General features: G+C 39.0%; 1 protein-coding gene across 1 annotated transcript in view; it reads right to left on the bottom strand.

The window, feature by feature from the left end:
* Positions 1-13,775: 13,775 nt before the first annotated feature.
* LOC108232100 (cadherin-4) overlaps positions 13,776-21,344 on the bottom strand; it is a 279,879-nt gene continuing 272,310 nt past the window's right edge. Inside the window, exons 15-17 of the mRNA XM_017409681.3 lie at positions 20,364-20,503; positions 20,113-20,277; positions 13,776-17,731 (exon numbers count right to left, since the gene is read on the bottom strand). Coding sequence (XP_017265170.1) covers positions 17,525-17,731; positions 20,113-20,277; positions 20,364-20,503 — 512 coding nt within the window. The 3' untranslated portion in view covers positions 13,776-17,524. The remainder of the gene's footprint in view (positions 17,732-20,112; positions 20,278-20,363; positions 20,504-21,344) is intronic.

Raw genomic sequence — 21,344 nt, 5'->3', positions numbered from 1 at the left:
TTTTACAGATATTGGATTGAAATTTGGTGTGCCTGTAGCTGAGAGCAGTTCACAACTCACACTCCAAGTGCTACTCATGAAGCATGATCCTTGCCTCAAACTTTAGCATTAACTACTGGAATCAATCCTCTTTGTCTGTCAGCAAAATATCTCATGAACCACAGGACAGATTTTAGTGAAGCTTTCTGAAAGTAATCACTGAATATACATCGACAGCTAGTTAATGTTTGGAGTCAGTCCAGTTTAAGAAGACCATGACCACACTTAATCAACACGAGCCAACACAAAATATAACAGAAAGTTTACAGATATGAGGTCAAAATTTGTTGCGTTAGTAACTGAGAAGCATTCATAACACATATTCTGAGCACAACATCCCTTAATATTGTGAGTTTGTGCATAATTTTCTCTTCAAGGTTTGGCCAAAAACAGCTATAAGTCTGTCATTTCTCAACAAAAGTTGATCCTTGTCCAGAACTCTGGCATGAAAGAAGAGATGGATTCTCTCAACGAATACTAGGTCTATAAATTATGTTGTAGTTTATAAAACCACCGAGGGAAAAAATGATGATTTGATGCAAAACCTGACAAATGAACACTGAATAAAAGCCTGTGGACTTAAAGCAGCAATTATATCTTATCACCTATATGATTCACAGTATAATCAAAAACATACAAAAAAATTAAGCCTGGATTATTCCTTGTCTTATCATAATGACAACTAAATAAGTAAATAGTTAAACAATAATGTCATTACTATTGGTATTCCAGTGTATGGTTTCTATAAGAGATTGACTATACTCAATTTTGGATATCATAGATCTTAAACACATAAATTGCACAGTATGAGCTGCCATACAATAACACAGAAATACAGCACAGTAGCTGAAAAATCAAGTTTTTCCTTTTTTTTTTTTTTTATGAAACAATTGACTCACCCAGTTTTCCCATATTGCTTTTTCCTGGTAGCCTTTTCAGTAAATGTCACCGCAGAGTAACCACGGTGTGGTAACCCTGCAGTGCAGAGCAGGAAGGCCCCACAGGGGGGCAGTGGTGCCCCACAGCAGAACTACGAGGTCTAACAGTTACCAAACCAGGCCGTTTGAGATTAGATTAGATTATTTCTTGCATTACCTGTGAGTTTTATCATTATACGATAAGAACAAAAATATCTGGAATCTTTGCTGTATAACTTTATTTTGCTGAAACAGGCTGCATGATTGCTTGCATCCTCTTCCCGACTCCCGCTGCTTGGAAGATCTGAGGATCTCTACGCACAAGACACATTCACACAGATGGACATCCCAGTAAGGATCATGGCAAGCTACTTCCTCGTATTCCTTCAGACTTGGTGGATTTGAGGCTTAGACAGTTGTTTGTTCAGCTCCCTTCGCAGACAAGGTATCTTATGGCTGCTGCTGCCCAAACTGTTGTCTTCGTGGTCCCAACATCCAGGCAAAGGCAGTCTTTTTTAAGTCTTCTTCAATATGAGTTGTCAGGCTATATTTGCTTATGTTACACTGGGACACCAAACTCAATTCCACTGCCTTGTTTGATTTTGCATAATAAGAAGCTGCTGGCTGTTCACAGGATATTGTCTTTGAATGACAGCTGAGAAGATGAGTGAATATATTTCATATTTTATGACATATTCTACAAGAGCAGTGTAGACTTGTTTTTTAACCAAGGCAACTTCCGTAGCCCTGCATGGGGTTTGGCCACTTGTCATCCAGTCATTATGTATGTATTCTCCTTGGCCAATAGTTCCTTTAAAAAAATGCACAAGGTTGCTGTCCATGTCACAAATAATTCAAAGCATGGAACAAAAAAAAAAAATGTTGTTAGACCTGTTCATCATCAGTATTATCAGTCAATGCAGTTTGCTGGAGTGGTGGAAAACTAAAAAAACGGCAGCTGTTAGTCTGGAACTGGGTGTTTTAGGCTTCAGACCTGATGAAAGCAATATGTTAAAAGTTACTAATTTAAAAGAGATAGTCCAGATCTATTGAAGTGGGGTTCTTTGGAAAGCTTGTGAACAATTAATATCTTAGCTGTTGTAGATAGCTCTTTGAACAACCTCAGTTTGAAGAAATAGAGTATATCTCCCTCTGCTTTTCATGCCAGAGTTTTAAACTGAGACCATCTTAAGCTGAGAAATGACAGATTTCAGTCTGGGTAAAGGCACATCTGACAAACTGAACAATGCACAGACATTTCCATCCTTTGAGCCAGCCCCAGTAGCTACAATTTAAAGTAAAACCTGCTCTGAAACAATGAAGCTATGTGCACCTTTACCAGCCGTGGAAAAATAATGACAATAACTGAACACAGAGTTTAAAGGGTTTTACTCAAATAAAAAGCAACCAGTTCAAACATTGGTGACACAACCTTTAATGGCAAATCTTCCCCCAAAAGCGATGTCTAACATTTACACTTTGACTGGTGCAGCGTATCTCTGTGTCATCCAGAGATTTTCTCACTAACCCACCCTGCTTTTTTTTTTGTAAACCAAATTTTGTAATATTTCTCTCTGATTGTTGGATGCTATGCCAGTGGAGTGGCTCTTTTTGCTGCCGTCTGTTACGATGTATAGACATGTCAAAGGAAAAAGCTTTTAAAAGGTGTTTACGTGTGCTGATTGAACTCTCCATGGCCCAGTGATTGTCCTACATAAAGACCCCTAATCCAAACATGTTGACACATGAGGCAGCAGCGAAGCAAAGAGAAATCAAACGAGACTTTTAAAAAAATATAGATTTTATAGCTGCCAGATCAAAAAGGGTTATAATCAGAAACATTTAGCACACTGTGTCAGAGAACACAGTGTGCTTACAGGAAGCAAGTTCTTTTTTCTGGTACTCTGGATTCTGAAAGTTATAATGAAGAACTAAAACTACTGATTAATCTTAATGGGAAGTGTATCTATAATGATATAAACCAGTAAATTATCTGCAATACAACTCAGCAGCTTTTTCTTTTTATCAGTATTTGTGCATTTGACAGAACATAACCATTGGATGTTGGAGATTTAAAAAAAAAAAAAACTCCCACTCTCAGACCTGGATCTAAAAAGCATTTCAATTTAAGATGGCTGCCACAGCTAATCAACATTAGCCAACACAAAAATGACCATAACGCAGTCAGTTTTACAAACACTGAGCTAAACTTTGATGTGGTAATAGCTAAAAGTAATTCACAACATATACTCTGAGCGGGACATTTTGCATCATACCATGAGGTTGCACTTAACATTATTTTTTTAGGCTAGTTCATTTCCTAGCATGAGATGATCTAAAACTCAGTGGGTCATATGAAGGACTGCAAGGCCTGTTTTCATGTGAGGAGGCTAAAACAACGAAGAAATCATGAAAAGATTTACTGCATGTGATGTTGTTGCTTCCCTTAATAGTGATTTCAACTATGTTATACTGGTAAATGATATTAAAAATGGTCATATCCTTTATTATTTGATAGGTTGCAGTAATTTTACCAGCTGGACTCACAATAGTACAATGACTTGACAGCAAGGCAGGAATTACATTAACAAATCCAAGATTTCTGTAAAAGATCCGGTTAAGCCCTTACTTTAAGGAAGCACCGTAATGTTAAATCAATCTGGACTTTGATGAGCTTTCATCTTTCTCAATAACACCACAATCCTGTCTGAACACCATTATCATAAGCATTTTTTCATGTCTACTGAATGGTATTGATCCTCTCATCAGGGCAGGCATGAACACCCTGAGGTTCTGGGGAATGTTTTATATAATCATACTTCCTCTCAGGCTTCATATAATCACAGTTGGTTATTTAAAGAAAATTTATGAAACAGCTCTTTCAACCTGCCGCTATAAAGGGAAAAGGCATGTTGCCAGTAATTAGAAGAAAACAGTCCTTTGTGAAATGAAAAACACGTCTTGCATCCACGCAGAGCCTGGTGTTCAGGCCGTTGAATATGGATTTTCATCACCGTGCACTCTCTGGAAGCAAAGGGAGAGGAGCTCCCTCGGGACGGGGAATCAACCTCCACTTACATTCTCTGCACATAATTGAACAAATTAGCTATGAACAGCTGTTACCTGTTAAAATGACCCGCTTTCATTTTATCACCATGGACAAGAGGTCTGATAGCATCTGCATGCTACAGCTGTCAGCCGTTTTGATTAGGTTGCCGATTTCTGCTTTCAATATATCATGACAAACATAATTACCTCGACATCTCTTTTTATGGATTCTACAAATCGCCAAGCACACAGAGTGTGCCAAGTGTCCATCAATTACAGCCACAGTCCACTGGTAGCCTCTCCATTTGGCTGCTTTCACTTCCCTTTAAGAGAAAGACGGCCTTTAATGGAACTGTGAGTAAAAGCCAAAAGATGTTTGACTATTTTAAACTAAGATTACAGAAAATGATCATTGCAGAGGTACATGAACCTTATGATGTGACCTCTCAATGTTCAGATTGAACTCAGCCCCCTCCTGCAACCTAAAGACATAGAAGGAGAACACTTAAAATGTAATTTCTCTTTATTTAATCAAGAAAAGAGAGTCAAAATTAGAGACCTGGGCAATAATAGCAATTTTTAAGAATTTATCCTTTGCATGGTTGCAGTTAAGTGGCTGTAAAGGAATTATTAGAATCACACTGTAAGGATAAAGGTTAATAGTCTTTAAGTGGCTCAAAAATACTGACTTTGTAAAACTTTAAAGGTGCGTAAGTGTGGAAGAAAAAGTATTTAGCAGAAATATTAGAGGAACTGTGAGTACAGGCTATAAGTAATCAAAATTACATTTACATACTTTTTTAAGTTTTATGAATGATTTTGGAGAACAAAACAAACAAAAAGGTAAAATCTCCTGCAATATTTGTTACATATTATCATCAAGAGGTCAAGATTACAGGTATTCTCAAACGGGCACCACTGATGCTCCTTTTGGTTTTATTAATGTTTACTCCTAAAAGTTTTAATTAATGACTAGCAGGAAGTTTACTAACCCTCCTGTTTCCAGCAGGTAGATGTTTCCTATAAAAATTACTACATAGACATATAGTTTGTAAAATTCTATGAATTTTGTTTATTTATATGTATTGTTTTATAGATTTCCCCCCCAATGACAAAGATAAATAGGCTTTTTTCTTGTTTTTATTAGGTTATTAAAAACAAAAAAAACCCACGTTTATCCTGTTTATATCCCTATATTTCTTTACCACTGTCTGTTTGAGTCTTTAACATGCTCAGTACAGCTTTTCTTTCCATTTTTCTACATCCGTCTTCCTCTTCTTCTTGATTAGGTTTTTATCCCACATGAAAACATCCCCACAGCCTGATGCTACCATCACCGTGTTTGGCTGAAAGGATCGATTTAATGCGGTGATCCTCGGTCCATTGCTTCCTATAAACATGCTATTGAAAATTGTGTTTAAATAGCTCAACTTGTTTCATCAAATCAGAAGGCTTTGTGATCTAAGAGCCGTTCAGTGTGTTTTTGTCAGAGTATCAGGCTGTTTTCTGTGAGGCATGGCTCCTGTCTGGCCTCTCAACCTAAACTACCTCGTAGTTAGAGAGCAGCACTCGACCAGCTCCACAAAGGAAGCTTCCATCTCTTTTATAATGACCGCTGGCTTGTTTGTTGCCTGTTTTATCAAAGCTTATCATCCCTGATCATTCCCTTTGTCTGGGCAGCCAGATCTGAGCCATCTGAGGGATTCGAAGCTTCATTTATTTCTGCTCTTATGGGCAGTTTTGATGCCTTAAAGGTTGTGCTTTTAGAGAAATCAATTTGCAAAAGGTTAGGAAGGATTTCACATATTATTCAATGATCAAAATTAAGACATTGATGAGTAATGCATCTTATCTTATGAAAATATACTAAAAACCTTTCTTTCACAAAGAAACTCAGTTTCAGTCAGTGCTTTGAGCATATGTGCTCAGCTACTACCACACCAAATCTTAGCTCAATCTTCGTTAAATTAACTGTGTTATAGCCATTTTCGTGTTTTCTAAGATCAGTTGGATGTGGCGGCCATCTTGAATTGAGTTGACTTCAAAAGATAATCAGTTGTAGATGTACATCCAAAAGTGTCAGGATCTGAGTTTTTTTGTGTTGAGTTAATTGGTTATTTAATTCTGTTATTTGGTTCCTGTATTTTGCTTTGTCAGTTGGTTCTTCGCCCTCTGTGCTCTTGTAGCCAATCATTTGATACCCTGCCACGCCCATCTACACCTGTCCTGAGTTTGTAATCACTCACCTGTGCCCACTGTGACCTAATTTCCTGCAGCTTTTAAAACCTGGTCATTTCCCTCACTTGTCGCCGTTTCTTCCTGAGCTTCCTGGTTTCTCGTCGTGTCTCACCCCCTCATGGTTTTGGAGTCCTGTTTTGTAAGTTTTGTTATCTAGTTTAGTTGCTGCCTCGTCAGCCCTTTGTTTTCCTTTTGTAAATAAATTTGTTTACTTTTGAGTTCCACCATGTCTGTCTGCATTTTGGGTCGGACCAACTCTCCACGTATCATGACAAAAAGTTACTTTTTGGCAATTTCATTGAAATCTGTTTAGTGGTTCATGGGATCATTTTGTTAAATGATAGCCAATTTCAAAAACTGGTGACTCAAAGTGTTACTGCAAGGCTGAGTGGTCACTTGGTTGAAAACACTCAGAATTCAGTAAGATTGCAACAAAAAAAATTGCCCGTTTTCTCACCATCACGAGTCGCCAACAACTACAACCCAGAGAGATACTGGTTGTAAAGGCAAAGTTTTAAACAAATATCTTGTGCCATCTGTTAGTTCTCAGAGTATGTATTAATCGATGACTCTCACAAAAATTTTAGCTTAATATCTGTTAAATTGACTGAGATACAGCCATCTTTATGTTTGCCAAGGTTGATTAGCTGTGGTAGCCATCTTAAATCGAGTTGAGTCCTTACGGTAATCAGTTGTACTCGATGGCCTTCCAGTAATTACTTTCTGAGAGTTTTATTAAAATCCATCAAGTAGTTCATTAAATATTTTTCAGACAAATGAACACACACATTTTGGTGATGGGCGATATTAAAGAAGTGTCATTTATTTCTGACATGTAAGAAAAAACCCTCCTCATCCCTGTATTAACTTTTTATTGCTGTTCACCAAACATCATCTGATGTAGTCATGGGCTTAAAGAGTAAAAGTCGTGATTTACTATCATCTCCTCTCAATGCAGGGCATTCATAAATCGACCTTAGTGATTTCTGATGTGATCTCTCAAAAATGTTATTTATTATATGAAATATTTTAGGCCACCATTTACAGAATTAAAGTTCCCCCTGAGCTTTGGAAAGTGAGGACAGAAGGACGATATTCTGCAAACAAAGTGCAGGGCAGCCAGCTCTTCCCTTTGAAACCCTGCAAGCCAAATGATGCCTCATCTCAGAGAATCTTCAATCATCCCTCTCCTTGATTATGTGGTCGCACGGTGCACCAATCAGCGGCTGACCTTTAACTGCAGGAGCAGTCACAAACACAGCGGGAGGAACATGGGGGTGATCTGTGGCCTCAGCAGCCGGGGAGGGACGGTCTCGTTTGTGCAGACTAGATATTTGGATTTGATACAGTGTGTTTTGAATTCCAAACTTGGAAAGGAGTAGTAGCCACTGCAGTGATTGCACAACCCACCAAGAAAATGCAGATAGAAGAGCTCAGTAGAAACATAAAACATGCCAAAGGAAGCAGGAGACTCAATTAGTTAAGTCCCCCATTAGCTTGATTGTAAACTCTTGAGGCCATGTTTTTTTTTTTTTTTCTGAAATAAAGAAAGTAGAAGAATCTTTAACCCAGCAAGCGAGCGCTGAGGGGATTGAAATGCAAGCCATTTTACATCAAACTAAACAGCAGTTCTACTGTCAGGGGTTTTCTCCGCTTTCAAATTTCCAAATCCCATCTCTGTAACTTTAGATTAATATTTCCGATTTTTATCCACAAGCTAAGTGTTCATTGTTGCACCACAAGCTCATGAATCAAACATGTCAGTCTACTTTTGGGTGAGTATTTAATGGGAAATCAATGATAGGAACACGCACTGTTTGTTTAGGAAATCTGAAGAACAGATGTTGTAAAACCTGCTCCGGTCCGTGCTCGTTGTAGAATATGATTTAGAGTTCCCTGTATCTGTATTCTACAACAAAGCCTGTGCAGAGGAGAAATGATTTCAAAGCACTGGATTCCTCAGTAGCTCCATCAGGGCCATATCTGGAAGCTTTGTGTAGGTAAGTACTGACAGATGGTTGGATCATGTTGACAGTGTGTATCTGAGTGATAGATAGCTGCTCTGCAAATAGCGGTGCGGCGTAATATGATTTGAATGTAAGAATGGGATCTAAATCTGATTTCAGTCGGTTCTATGGGCCCAGAGCTTCTCTCCTTTATCGCCGTCCCTCGCCGACTGTAATGTGGCCGGCTGCACCTGTTCTCTCCAGGGTGTGGTCTCACTGACCCAGAGGAAGGGGAAGAGGCGCACATTACTGTTTCTAATCCCAGCTTTTAAATGTCTTTATGCTCCTTAAAGTGTCTCTTATTGTATGAAATCACCCTGCCTGCCACTGCCGTCAAACAGTGATCCATTTGAGGTGAAAATGCTCATTTGGTTTGGGCTGTTAGAGAGGCCACAGGCGAAGTGATTGTTTCCCAGTGCTCTTTTGTGAGAATCTCCTGAATGTTTGAACCCATTTTCTTTTCTCTGGGAGTTCCTGCTCCTTCCCCTAAAGCACAGTTATTTCACTAGAAATTTGTTATTTTTACTAAGAATTAGATAAGAAGTTTACTGCGGGGGCATCGGGCAATTTGCATACAATAGCCCACCTTTGCCGCTGCTATAACAAATCAGCATTTAAGATGTAAGACAATAAAGCCAGTGCAGTACTGCCATTTGTTTTTATCTTTATTACACACAGGAGAGAACTTTGGAATAATCAGAGCAAAGCAATGTTGGAAAATGTTTTAGATCATGGGCTGCCCGTGCCATATTTTTTCCTACTCCATGTGCATCGTCTGTGTCCAGAGGTGATCCACACAGACCACTAAAGCAGCCATTAGAGTGATATCTAATCATACCTGAGCTCTGCACTGTCTGTCTGCCTGCACCCTCCTCTGACCACCACATCCTCGGGCCATCACAGAGGAAATGAAAGTCACTGATGAAGAATCTAAAGAAATGCTATGGACAGATTGATGACTGCATCTCCAGAGCTGCCTCAGGGAGCAGATATACACTGTAACATATGAACCATGTTCAGCTGCATATATTTCATATATACCAGTTAAACTTTGGAGACTCCTCTCACTCACTTTGTCATTTATACTCAGGGAATTAGGGTAAGACTAATAGAATGGATTTGTATTGTGCAAAAACAGAACCAAAGCCGTGAACAAAGAGAAATATGTTTTAGATTTGTCAAAACAAAAATGTTCTGAGGATTGTTAATCTGAAGAAGCTGTAGTTACGCATCACACTTGAAACAAGCTAGTAACCACAGTAGAAACAGGCTACATTAAAAAGCCTTGGAAAATGTGTGATGTGTTTTGAGAAGTGCATATCTTTTTTTTTATTTTTTAAAGTGAACCTCACCCCAAGTGACTCCAGGACGCAGAATGTTTAATCCCCATTTCAGTGAAGTCAGGTGATTTCCATGTGAAGCCCTGATCAATAGACAGCACAGCCAGCGTGTTCGTGCTGTCATATCCCAGGTTGCTTCTGAACAACTGTTTCATCATCTTCAGTGCGTTTCACCTCTTACTCTACCAACATCACGGGGGCTGTCATTTTGGTAATGTCAGTGTTTCAGAGAGAAAGCACTCTGAAGATTGTTCTCAGTCAACATCTTCTACAGTTACAATCCAGACATTAACCCTACAAACTCTGCACCGCCGTACATCACCATCAGTCCACCTTTCAGTCACCTTTTCCCATGCAGATTATTGGTATAAGTTCTTCATTATACTTGCAGTGAACCAGTCATTTTAGTCCTTCTTTCAGTAATATTAACTTACAGTACTACTTGGTTTATGTACTTCTAGCCTCTTCACTTGTTTTTCCTTTAAAAAACACGTGGCTGAGAAATAATCCACCTAATTCATGCTCGTGCTCATTAAACTATATAAGCAACAAATTGAAGGGGTGTGGCACAACACCTGTCAATCACTGAACACAATAAAAATTAATGGAAATCTTATGCTGCTGTGTTTAGGCTGCAAAAGGACTCTGTTTTGCTTGTGATCCTTTGGTGCTGGTGCTATTCTAGGTTTTACCAAAATGTGAAACAATTTCTTTAAATATTGTTTAGTTTAGTTTTGACCCTTCAGCCCATCTATAGTAGCTGTTTCTGTATTCCAGTGTGCAGTGGCTGCACCGATAGGCTGAATAAGGCACAAACAAACATCTCATGTGAAAAAAATATACATGTTCACTCGCCTATCATGCCTTTATAACCCAGTGAATTGCCTTGTTCTCTCTGCTTTTTTTTCTGCTTCACAGAACTGGAAGGCCTCCTTCATAATGTCTCACTTAAGTTGATGTTGAGGCATGCCTTTTGCTTGAACTCTGGAAAGTATTGATGTGGAGTTTAATCAAAGGTGTTGCTAATTCGATCAATATATCTTGTTCAGTGGGGGTAAATCATTGTCTTCCTTCTCTAGGGTGCACCTAATGAGAGCCTGGCAAATCACAGCATTTTATAGCTCGGTGCTTCGGCCTTGAAGAAACTTTAAGAAGTAAGTTTTTGAAAATAATGACTAACTGGCCTTCATGTTTTAAAATGTTTTTTTTCTTTTACTTAATTGAGCCTTTTGTGTGCAGATCATTGTGTTAATCTTTTGAAAGGTTGATAGTGGCATTTGCTTCAGTTCATTACCAAACTAAAAACATTTTTTTTGGTTTTTAATTGGCAAGTTGTACACAAAGCGTATTGATAAAGACTCTCCAAGTTGGCACCTTAGTACATTTTATGTAATACAAACAAACAACCTAGGCATCATTTCATAAAGTCATAAAAAAAAATGCTACCTACAAATGAATCCATTTGTAATCTTTTGGCTACATAGCATCTCCAGCATGAGTAGTAGCACAAAAAACATTTACATGCATGCAAACATTTGTGACATTCTGCAGATAACAATGTGTCTAAACTTAAAATTGGTTCTCTATTTTTTAAGTTTGTTTGTAGAAACAAAACTGGTCCATCGCTTAAGTTCAGATGGATTTTTTTTATATGCCTAAACAGACAGTCTGGTCATTGTTGAAGCCATGTTCTGTTAAATAGTTATCAACAGGTAAGACTTTATTAGCCTTGACATCAGTCATATGTGACTCTCTGCAGCACAGAGTATGGAGAAAGATTAAAAAATCTTTTCCCAATTATAAATTTTCAAGATTGACTTTGTTCTAAGATGTCAGCAATCCACTTTGTTCTTGTGCCCATTTGGACTAGCCGTTAGCTCGGCCATCTGGTCAGAATTAATTATTTCCTCCAAACTGAGTTAATTCAATGAACTACCTACATCAGGTAAGATAGTATTTGTTCATAACCTTTCCCCAGAACCCTACAGAACCCTTCTCACTTAACTCTTTAATCGTGCAATTATTAGTACCTAAACCTTCTCAAATAGCAAGTGAAAATGAAATTAAATAAAGTGAAGAAAACATTTATTTTTCATTTACGGTTATGTTCATCTAAAATGTAACTTTTCCTTTTAGATTAAAAATACAGTATGAGAAAACAGTAAATAAAGATGTAAAAAAAATTAAACTCAGATTGATATAACCTGAAACCCACCTATGTGTGTGATAGGTCAACATTTAGGTCAAAATTCAGCGTGGGCCAGCAGTCATAATTATCGATGTGTCCATCCTGACTTTCCCATCAAACAGTCCGCCGAGGAAGTCTGTCAACCTTGCAGCCTGAGTGGTGGGAGGGCAGGAGCAGCTTTTGTTTTGCCCTCAGAGTTTTTTTTTGTACTTTGAGGAGAGAGATTTGTGGTCTTCCGAGATGATGTAAAAGCAGTGTGTATCAGCAGAGCATTCTGTCTGTGTGCGCCTTGACACGATCTGACAGGTCAATCAATGTGGAGACGATGCAACGGGCTGCAGGTTCATTGACCTGCTGTGCTAAAAGAGAACAAGTAAGGGTCATTTCATCCTTTTTCTCAAGCTGCCATGACTACCTGAACAGAATGCTAAAGTTACATTTCATTTTTGTTTTTATTTACTTCTGTTGTTATAGAGCCTGACGCACAATAAAGAGGAACTGCAAGTGAAGTGGTTTTCTTGAGAAGCCGAGACATTTCAGGTACACTTTAAGCAGCATATTGTTGAAGAGACTAATGATCTCAAGCCAAAAATCAGTCTGTCTGTCTGTCTGTCTGTCCATATTCTATCAACATTTCACATAGATTTAGATGTTTGAATAAGTTGGACACACTTTTAAAAAATATATTTTCTGACAAAGACATTCCTTTACTAATGAGTATATCTTTTCACCAATTTGCCTACATTTTTAAAAGGTCAGACTGTAAAATAATGAAAATAGCTCCGTACTTCCTGTTTATACCATGTCTGTAAATTGTACAATATTTGATTCAAAATCTGTGTAAGAAAATTGTTCCATTACTATTTCATAACATTGACTGAGCACATACATATTACAATAGTCAGAAATCAAAATGTGTCTCGAAATGATTTAAGTGGCTTTTGCTACGAGTGATTTGTCTCCAAACTAGCAATCCTTGAAGGAATGCGTATAGCCAGAGTTTGATTAAAATCTATCCAGTGATTCATGACATGTTTTACTAACAGAAAGACAAACACATGCACACAGACATAGGCAATGACATTATCACCCACCGTTTATGTCAGCAAGCAATTATGAAATCCATTCAAGACATTACAGCTAAGTTCAAAAACATTTTGTTTATTTCAGACCAAAAAAAAACAACCTCAGATTGAATTATCAAAATGACAAGAAAACAAACAAACTGTAAAGCAGGGGAGCTTTGTAGAATTTTGCATTTTAGATTAAATATTTGTCTTCATTGCATGTTTGAAACATCTGTTTCGGCTTTTCATTGTCAACAAATCTACAGTAGAGGGCAAGAAAAAAAACGAGCACATTTTTATGTTTTCATCTGCCTCAGCTGCAAAAGGACTCATTATTTCAGCTGGGAAGATGGCTGACAAATGAACAGCCTTAATTGTACTGATCATTTCAGCTCTTGTTTGCTGGTGGCTGGCTCTAAAACTAATTTTGAATATGAAACGGAACAAATCATAAACATATTAAACTGCTGCACAGAGAAGCACATCGGAATTTCTAATTCCCTTTTGATTTAGCTCACATTATGGGACTGCTTCCTGTAGCTCATTTCTGTTTCTTTAAAACCACTGAAGCAATATCATTTACATATGAGGATCATATTTTTTTAATTAAAGATGCAAACACGATGGCAAGCATCAGTCAGAAAAGGCATTTGTGTTAATGAGATGAATGCTATTACTGAAATACACACCTTCAAACTTCTGTTTGAGTGCATTCTGTCTTACTTTACAGGCAAAATAACAAAATAATGTTTTATATGCTTACATTATAAACTTCTTGACTGTGCTAAAGTGACAATTCAAGACATGCTAGAGAAGCACTTGTCAGTTAAAAGGTGAAAACCTCAAATCTTGTCTTTTAAAATAGCACATGTAAGAAGAAATGCATCGCTTGCAGGAATCAGCAGGAGCCAAGAAAAAGACACGATTCTGTATTCTTACAAGAAGAGGAAATTTTTATTTATAACACATGATGCTGACGGAATCTTCAGCTCAGCGTCTATATTACAAGGTTGATCTGCAAGGCTGTGCATGTACTGTACGGTAGTTTGGAAACCATGATTGCAGTGGCACTATAAACACACGCTTGAAACAACAGACTCTTTCCCAGTTTTTTTTTTCCTTCATTTTTTAAAAAAATTGTACAAACAACAATATAAAATATTTGTGCTGTTGGCAATTTACAAAAAAGTCTTTAGACTTTATAACTGTGCAATTTTTTTTTTCAGCTTTTTTTCCACCCCCTCCTTTGTTTGAAACAACGCGAGTGCGCCAGAGTTCCCTCTGGACTCCGGCCTCCGTCATGCAGGCTGCACGCTTTTGTATGGTTGTACGGTTACTTGTTATAGAACTCACCCGCTGATTATAAAAAAGACACATGCAAAAAGCTCCAATTGTACAGTTACAGTTTGCCTAACATTGTCTGTTTAGCTTCAAGCAAATTTTACATTATGTACACTTGGACTCGATCAGTAGGAGGACTTGTATGAAAGCCTGCTGCCCATATTTAGGATTCTGGCCATAGCGAGACAAAGGTTTGGCATCTTTTGGAGTTTCCTGTCATGGGTGTTCGTGGTTAGACAACGTCCAGCTTGGCCAGCAATGACCCAACATCTTGTGAGTCACACCAGCACCAGACAGAACTCAGGGTTGAACTACGGCAGTGGAGCTTTTCCTCCTTGGATTTCAATCCTCGCCTCGCTTTGAGAAGGGAACATCAATACAACAAATGGACCAAGTATGTCCCCAGAAATAACCAGTCTCCCCTCATTTCTGCTCACAAATTCAATTTCATGGTCAGGTTTTACTGACTGCATTGGTGACCTGCTGCCAACTGAGTCTGACAACATTCAGTTTCATAATGGCATTGTGTCATGTATGCATGTATGACACAGTCCTAAAGGTCAGTTGCCTTGTGTAAAGTGTGTGAAACTGATCTGAATGTCCCAGTGAAGCACTTCTTCATTCTGCAGACGCAGGACGGTCGTCAGTAAGGTTGCAGCTCTTCTGCTGTGTGAAAACACTGTTTAATGGGCTTGTATCATATAGAACTCTGACATATATACAGTAAGGCCTAGAGGAGTGAGTGTTCAGTCTGTACAGGTTGGTTTGGAGTGGAACCCTCTCGCCAAGATGAAGCAATAAAAGTATGGCTGTTAGCCCATACAGAATTATACAAATTCTAGTAAATGCACATGGCTTTTGGTGAAATATAATTTGCCAGATATTCATTTGAAACAAAACTATAATTAAAAAACAAGAAAAAAAAAGGAATACACCCACAAAAACACCTCAGATGTCACCACATGTATACAAATGTTTCATATGTACAACATTTATGTGTCAGAAATAATCACAAACAGCAGAAAACGTAACAGCTGTGTTTATTCTGGAGGCTGAGAAAGTCTGATAAGCGCGTATGTTGCAGTGAGCTCTGGAAAACCTTTTTTTTTTGTTTTCATGTCTAAACAGACACCAGTCAAGATGATCGCTACTTTTGGAGCAATTTATACTCAGCATTTGAAACCCAAGCAAAGAGACCCTGTTGACCTTTGTATTTACACGGGTTGCTTCCTTCATTGCTTAAAGTCAAATCATGCTCTCATTTCAGTTTCTATCAGCTTACTTTTACAAGTTAACATTTCCAGTCAATCAAGAATGAGCTTGCTTTCATTTGTTCTGGATGTTGATGAACTGACTTATTTTGTTTCACATTTTATCTGAATTAACTGGGAACAGGTGAGGAACAGTTGAAAACAAGCAGAGAAAAGGGAGAACAAGAAGCAGACCTTTTCTTACAAAAATATTATAATGATAATCAGGAAGAAAAATCATCCACAATTAAAAAACTTCTCAATGGGACCTCAGAGGAGAAAGAGTGATTAAAATATTTTAACCTTCAGCAGCATTTGCATGGTGGATATGTGAAACCTTTTGCATATTTAAATAATTTAATAAAACAGACTAAGGTAACCTAACCTCTATTAGTTTCCTATACGCTACAGTTTCTATTAATAGAAGCCCAAGCGCATAGAGCTGAATTTTTAGGAAGTTACAACAAAAATATTTTCCGTGTGCAACTTGTGAAGAATGTTACTAATAAAGCTTTTCTGTTCTTGATAAATCATGCACAGGCTTTCCCAATAACCTTTCCTGAAACCTCTTGACCTTGATGTTAGAGATTTTAGAAAAACGTTCAGATGAATAAAGTGCTGCCAGAGGAGAGACAGTTTGCGAGAGCTCCTAATGCAGAAGAGCACCAAAGTCGGTACACAAAACGTTTCTAGGAAAATTTTGGGCTTTTTTTTTTTTTCAGTACAAGCAAAAAGGAAGTGACTCAGAAAACGACTGAGCACAAATTCACAGTTATGTATGTTACCTATTAGTGCAAAATAAAACCAGTTAGAACTTCACTTTTTGCCCTTCATGATTACATTTCCATATATATCACACAAATCTCTGGTGTCATGTTAATTACCTTTAGCTGAGAGTAAGGTCATGCAAATGTTAAATGATCTTAGGGGCAGAAAACCCTTAAATAACCCTCATATGCAGTGTATGTTCAGTAACATTATCGAGGTAACACATTTGACTTGTCAGCTTTCAGATTTAGCCTCATCAAGTTTTAGGTGCACAGAGCTCAAAACAAACACAGCTGCTGCCGCCACAAGAAACAAAGACACACAATGCAATTCTTCTCTAAGACAGTCTCGTTATGTATCTGTGTGATTTCAGCAATCACATTCAAGCTGACTGTGATCTAGGAGCACAGCTCTGCCTGACTTGAAAACCTAATGATTTGTCCGTAACTTACAGACACACTGTAGGCCTATGTACAGTACGTCTACATAAAGCGTTCTCTAAAGCCAGTCTCTGCTCCTGTGAAACCAGCACACTCCCGCAGCCATCACAGTCCTGCCAGTCGGGAAAAATGACAAGGGGGAGGTCTGAATTAAAGGGTTGGGGGCGGGGGGTGGTTGGGGGGTTACATAGGGCCCTGTAAGCCCAGAGAATGGCAACCAATCCTGAGTTAGCAGGAGTCTGCTAAAATATGCACCACTGAAGGCACTTTTTTTTTAAACAACAGTGCTTCTGTTCTAAGTAATTCAAGTTCAGGAAAGTCTAAACCAGGGCCCTCCATGTAAGGAAGGACTTTCATATTCTTGTTATTATTCTTTTCTTTTTCTTTTTTTTTCACTTTTGTTTGCCTCAGAAACAGTGAGAAGCTCAACCTAAAGCTTCTTCAGAGAAGCAGGTGGGGGGGCTCACAGCGAGGGAAAAGTGAAAACCCTCAGGAATAAAGAATATTCTGAATCAAACGGGGGTGAGGACAAGAAAAAGCTACAAACTGAAATAGAAACAAAACTTGAATAAAGTAACTGAAGTCAACCCCCAACATAGGGAAACTAAAGTGAAACAAAAGCGTGAGTTTGAGAATACATAATGTGAAAAGCCTGCAAACAAGTGCATCCATTACAGTCTCACACGGGCTTAGAGCAGGAGCCGGTTGAAGCGGACTCATGGCACTGGTCCTCTGTGGTGGGTTATCGGATTGGTTGTTTGGTCAGTGTGAACTGTTAACGTGTGTTCGAGAAGGTTGTAATAGCCCCAAGTGTTGCAGGGTCAGTGCGTGGCAGGCCAGCTGATGGGACGAAGATGTGTGTGCGTGCGTGACAGGGTGGGTTTAATCATCATCTCCTCCCCCGTACATGTCAGCCAGCTTCTTGAAGCGGGGACCCCAGTCATTGAGGTAGTCATAGTCCTGGTCCCCCGTGCTGGTGGAGTTGAGAGAGCTGACAGAGCCGGCGGTGGAGCCGCTGCCCTCATAGTCAAATACCAGCAGGGAGTCATACGGAGGAGCCGTGGGGTCGTTGTCTGCAGCTCGCAGACCCTAAAGAGGGCAGGGAGAAGGACAAAAAGGTAGTCTGTCATTGATCGTCTTGGAATTGATAATAATTCATGCAAGTAAGGCAAGTTGACCAGAGATGGCAAAACTATTTGTTACAACACAAACTCCACACATCCTTTCTCAATATTCACTTTCTCCTGTTCGGGGTTGAAGGGGTTCGAGGCTATCGCAGGTATCATATGGTGACAGGCAGGACAAGATGAAAATCCATAACAAGATTCAGACAGAGACAGATCACAAAACATGCTTTTATTTATAAGGGAGGGGAGCCAGGAGTAAACCCAGAACACCCAGGAGACATTAGACTGGAGAGCTGTTTTTCTGCTTGGCCTCTTGCATATGTATTTCTGCAAGTTTCCCTTTCAGACTACAAAATGTGGAGGAGGAAAGTATCAAATGAATCAAGTGAATCATTCAAGACTTGCAGTCGCCAATGTGTTGTGCCATCGTTTCATGCCATGAGCCTGTTTTCATGCATTTTGAGCTTGACACGGGTTCCAAATTCTCTGGGAGGAGGAAGCGCCGCTGAGAACAGAGAGCACTTTGTAGAAGGGGGAAGGATTTCTCCACTTGTATTAATTAATTTGGAATGCTGGCAGATGAGGTTATTAGAAGATGGCGACTGCCAAGGCATATTAAAAAGATGAACCAGGGACCCCCAAACTAGAAGGATTCATGCAGAACCAGCAATACTAAAACTCCCTTTAACTCCCCCTTTTTTTGGGTTTCACTTCCTCAAGAGATCATTTCTAACACTACTTCTTGTTGTGGCAAGTAACAATAAGAGAGACTGAAATATCCTGCTTGTTAGGTTTTGTGCATTTATCATAAAGGAAAACCTCATGAGGTGAGATGTTCCCACCACCAGCATTTGTTGGTGAGAAGGCTTAAACAAACTGAGAGAGTAATATATGATTTCAGAAAACCTGTCACAAAGTTTATCAAAACAAAGTTGTCAGCTAAGGCTGAGCCGTATCAAACCATCCACAACAGTGACTGGTTTAGGGTGTTCTATTGTGAATAAAATATGGGTTTACGAGATTTGCAGATCATTGCATTCTGTTTTTATTGACATTTTACACAATGTCTCAGCTCTTTCAGAATTGGAGTTGTATTTTTACCAAAGATGTCTGGGAAAAAGTGGACTTAGAATACGTCAGTACTTGCATTCAACTTGATGATGTTTCTAATATTAAGGCACAAGGTTGCTGTCAACGGGCTCCTTTTATCAGTAGACTCGCACTGTCATCATGCACAGTTACTCGTACAAAATAAAAGATAGAAAATGTTCTTTACTTGTATGCACTAATAACTGCTGCTTTTTGCAAACTGTAATGTCTGAAACATCCATTTTTTTGTGCTATATCATTAAAAATACCATTGCTGTCCATTTTGTGGTGATATTGTGATATAACGTTTAGGCTATGTCGCCCACCCCTACTGCCAGCCATGATCAGAGAAACACACATACAAAAGGGATAGTTTGATCTGGGTTTACAGACTCAACATCAAATCATTGTCCATAGCAAGAGATTTTAGTTTTGACACTCTTGATGTTTAAAGTTTAGTGTTTGAAATGACACATTTGGAGAATTCTGAGTAAAAAAACAATATTTGTTGGTTCTGTGTAGAGATTTACAAATAAATGTCAGATTCAATCCCCATTACAGGCTTATTCTTGGTAAGACACTGTGATATTTTTGTCTTTCAGTTATCAATCAAGTCCAAACCATTGATTGGTTACCGTATGTAACTTTTTTAAAGCTTCTTACAAAAACAGATAATGCAATACACCTGTTTCTAAGAATGACAAATTAGGGTCACTGATCTGAGGGCTGGGCAGGCGAGGAGAACAAGAAAAAAGCCACAGACGGAAACCTAAAAAGCCTCGGCCCCTGTGGATAAAGTGCGTGGCAAAAACACCATGTGTTTGCTGTGTTTGTGTTTAACCGGGCTGCTGGAGCGAGATCAGGTTAGTGTGTGTGTGTGTGTGTGTGCGTGTGTGAGTGAGACAGACAGAGAGTTAAGGCTGGATGGATCAAAGCTGAACAGCTGCCAACACCTCTCGAGTGTGAACGTGTTGTCACAAGTCTGTCAATCAGCATTTTCTCGCATCAGTGTGCCAGCATTGGAGTTGGCTGTGTGTGACAGTGCGTGTTTGTGTGCAAGAGGGAGGGGTAACTGACTGAGTGGCTGTAAAGTAAAACAAAACTTGTTGTTGCCCATCACCTTACTGGAGTTTACCATGTGAAAACTCACAAATCGCATTACACGGCAGATGGACGGAAAGCAAAACCCGGGACAAACAATCTAATGATTTCTGAGCCATAGCTCATGCAAGATGTGTGTGACTGTATTTTCACCTCATGGATGAAGTCCCCGATGTCTCCGGGGTGGGGCACGACTGGTCTGATCGGGTACTGGGACTCTGGGATGATGGGACGTTCATCCACTCTGCGTACGCCAGGTGGTTTGCTCATGATGTGCTCTAAAGAGTCGGGCTGCTGCAGCTGGCTCAAGTCATAGTCCTGCAGACCCACGAGGGAACAGACGTGTAAGCAGAGCGAGTGTGAACACAGAAATCGTGTGTGTGTTGCGTCTCTCAGGACCTCACCTGGTCCTCCTCTCCCCCTCCTTCTTCATCATATTTGAGGATGTTGTCTCTGACATCATCTTCAGGGTCGATGAGCAGCTGCTTTGTCTGCCTCTCTTTTTCTCTGCGCTTGATCCACACAACAAACAGCAGCACCATGCCTGCGATTACACACACACACACACACATTTTATAAAGCTTTAAGGCCTGCTGTGACAACCTGCACTAAGAATTATTAAAGAAAAAAAAATCAACTTGCATATTTACTCATTGATTAGGGAACTCATTGGCATTAGACTGCTTTGAAATTTAAAAAAAACAAAAATAAAATCGGAATCTTATTAAAAACACAACGTGGACTTTCAGTGTCTTGTCTTCTGAAAACCACATGATGGCAACTGCAACACACAAAAGGTACTCTGCCCCTTTAAACTCTCCATCTCATCAGTGATCTTCTCACACTCTGATCAATTCACTATTCAGGCCAAAGCCGACATTACAAATGACATATCATCAGCGTGTGTAATTCCTGCTATTGATTTAGAGACAAAGACATGGCTGGATAGCTCCTAAGGCTTTTGGTTTAACATACTATTAAAATCTCATCTATAGAGCTGCGCGAGCTGAGTTAGAGTGAAATGTTTCACTACATTAGAATCATTGGGGAAATAATATTACTTTAAAAAAATGGTGAATTTTAAGTGTTACCAGGAACGCTCTCAACAGATATTGAGCTAAAATTTGGTGTGTTTGTAGCTGAGAGTCATTCACAGATTATACTCCAAGTGCTGCTCATTGTGTGAGATGTTTGCTTTACATAAGCTCCCTGACCTTTTTGCTTTTTATCTCACTGTATTTTTTTGTTTCGTTTCATTGTATTGTGCAAATAAATTAATGAAATAAAATTGACCACTGGGCAAACTTTAATCAAGAAAGTAATCATTGGATGTACGTCTAAAACTGATTAGGTTTTGAAATCAACTTGACTCAAGATGGCTGCCA

Source organism: Kryptolebias marmoratus, linkage group LG8 (genome assembly GCF_001649575.2).
Source record: "Kryptolebias marmoratus isolate JLee-2015 linkage group LG8, ASM164957v2, whole genome shotgun sequence".
NCBI lineage: Eukaryota > Metazoa > Chordata > Actinopteri > Cyprinodontiformes > Rivulidae > Kryptolebias > Kryptolebias marmoratus.
Note: the sequence above shows the minus strand (reverse complement) of the source record. Positions and strands in the feature narration are given on the sequence as shown.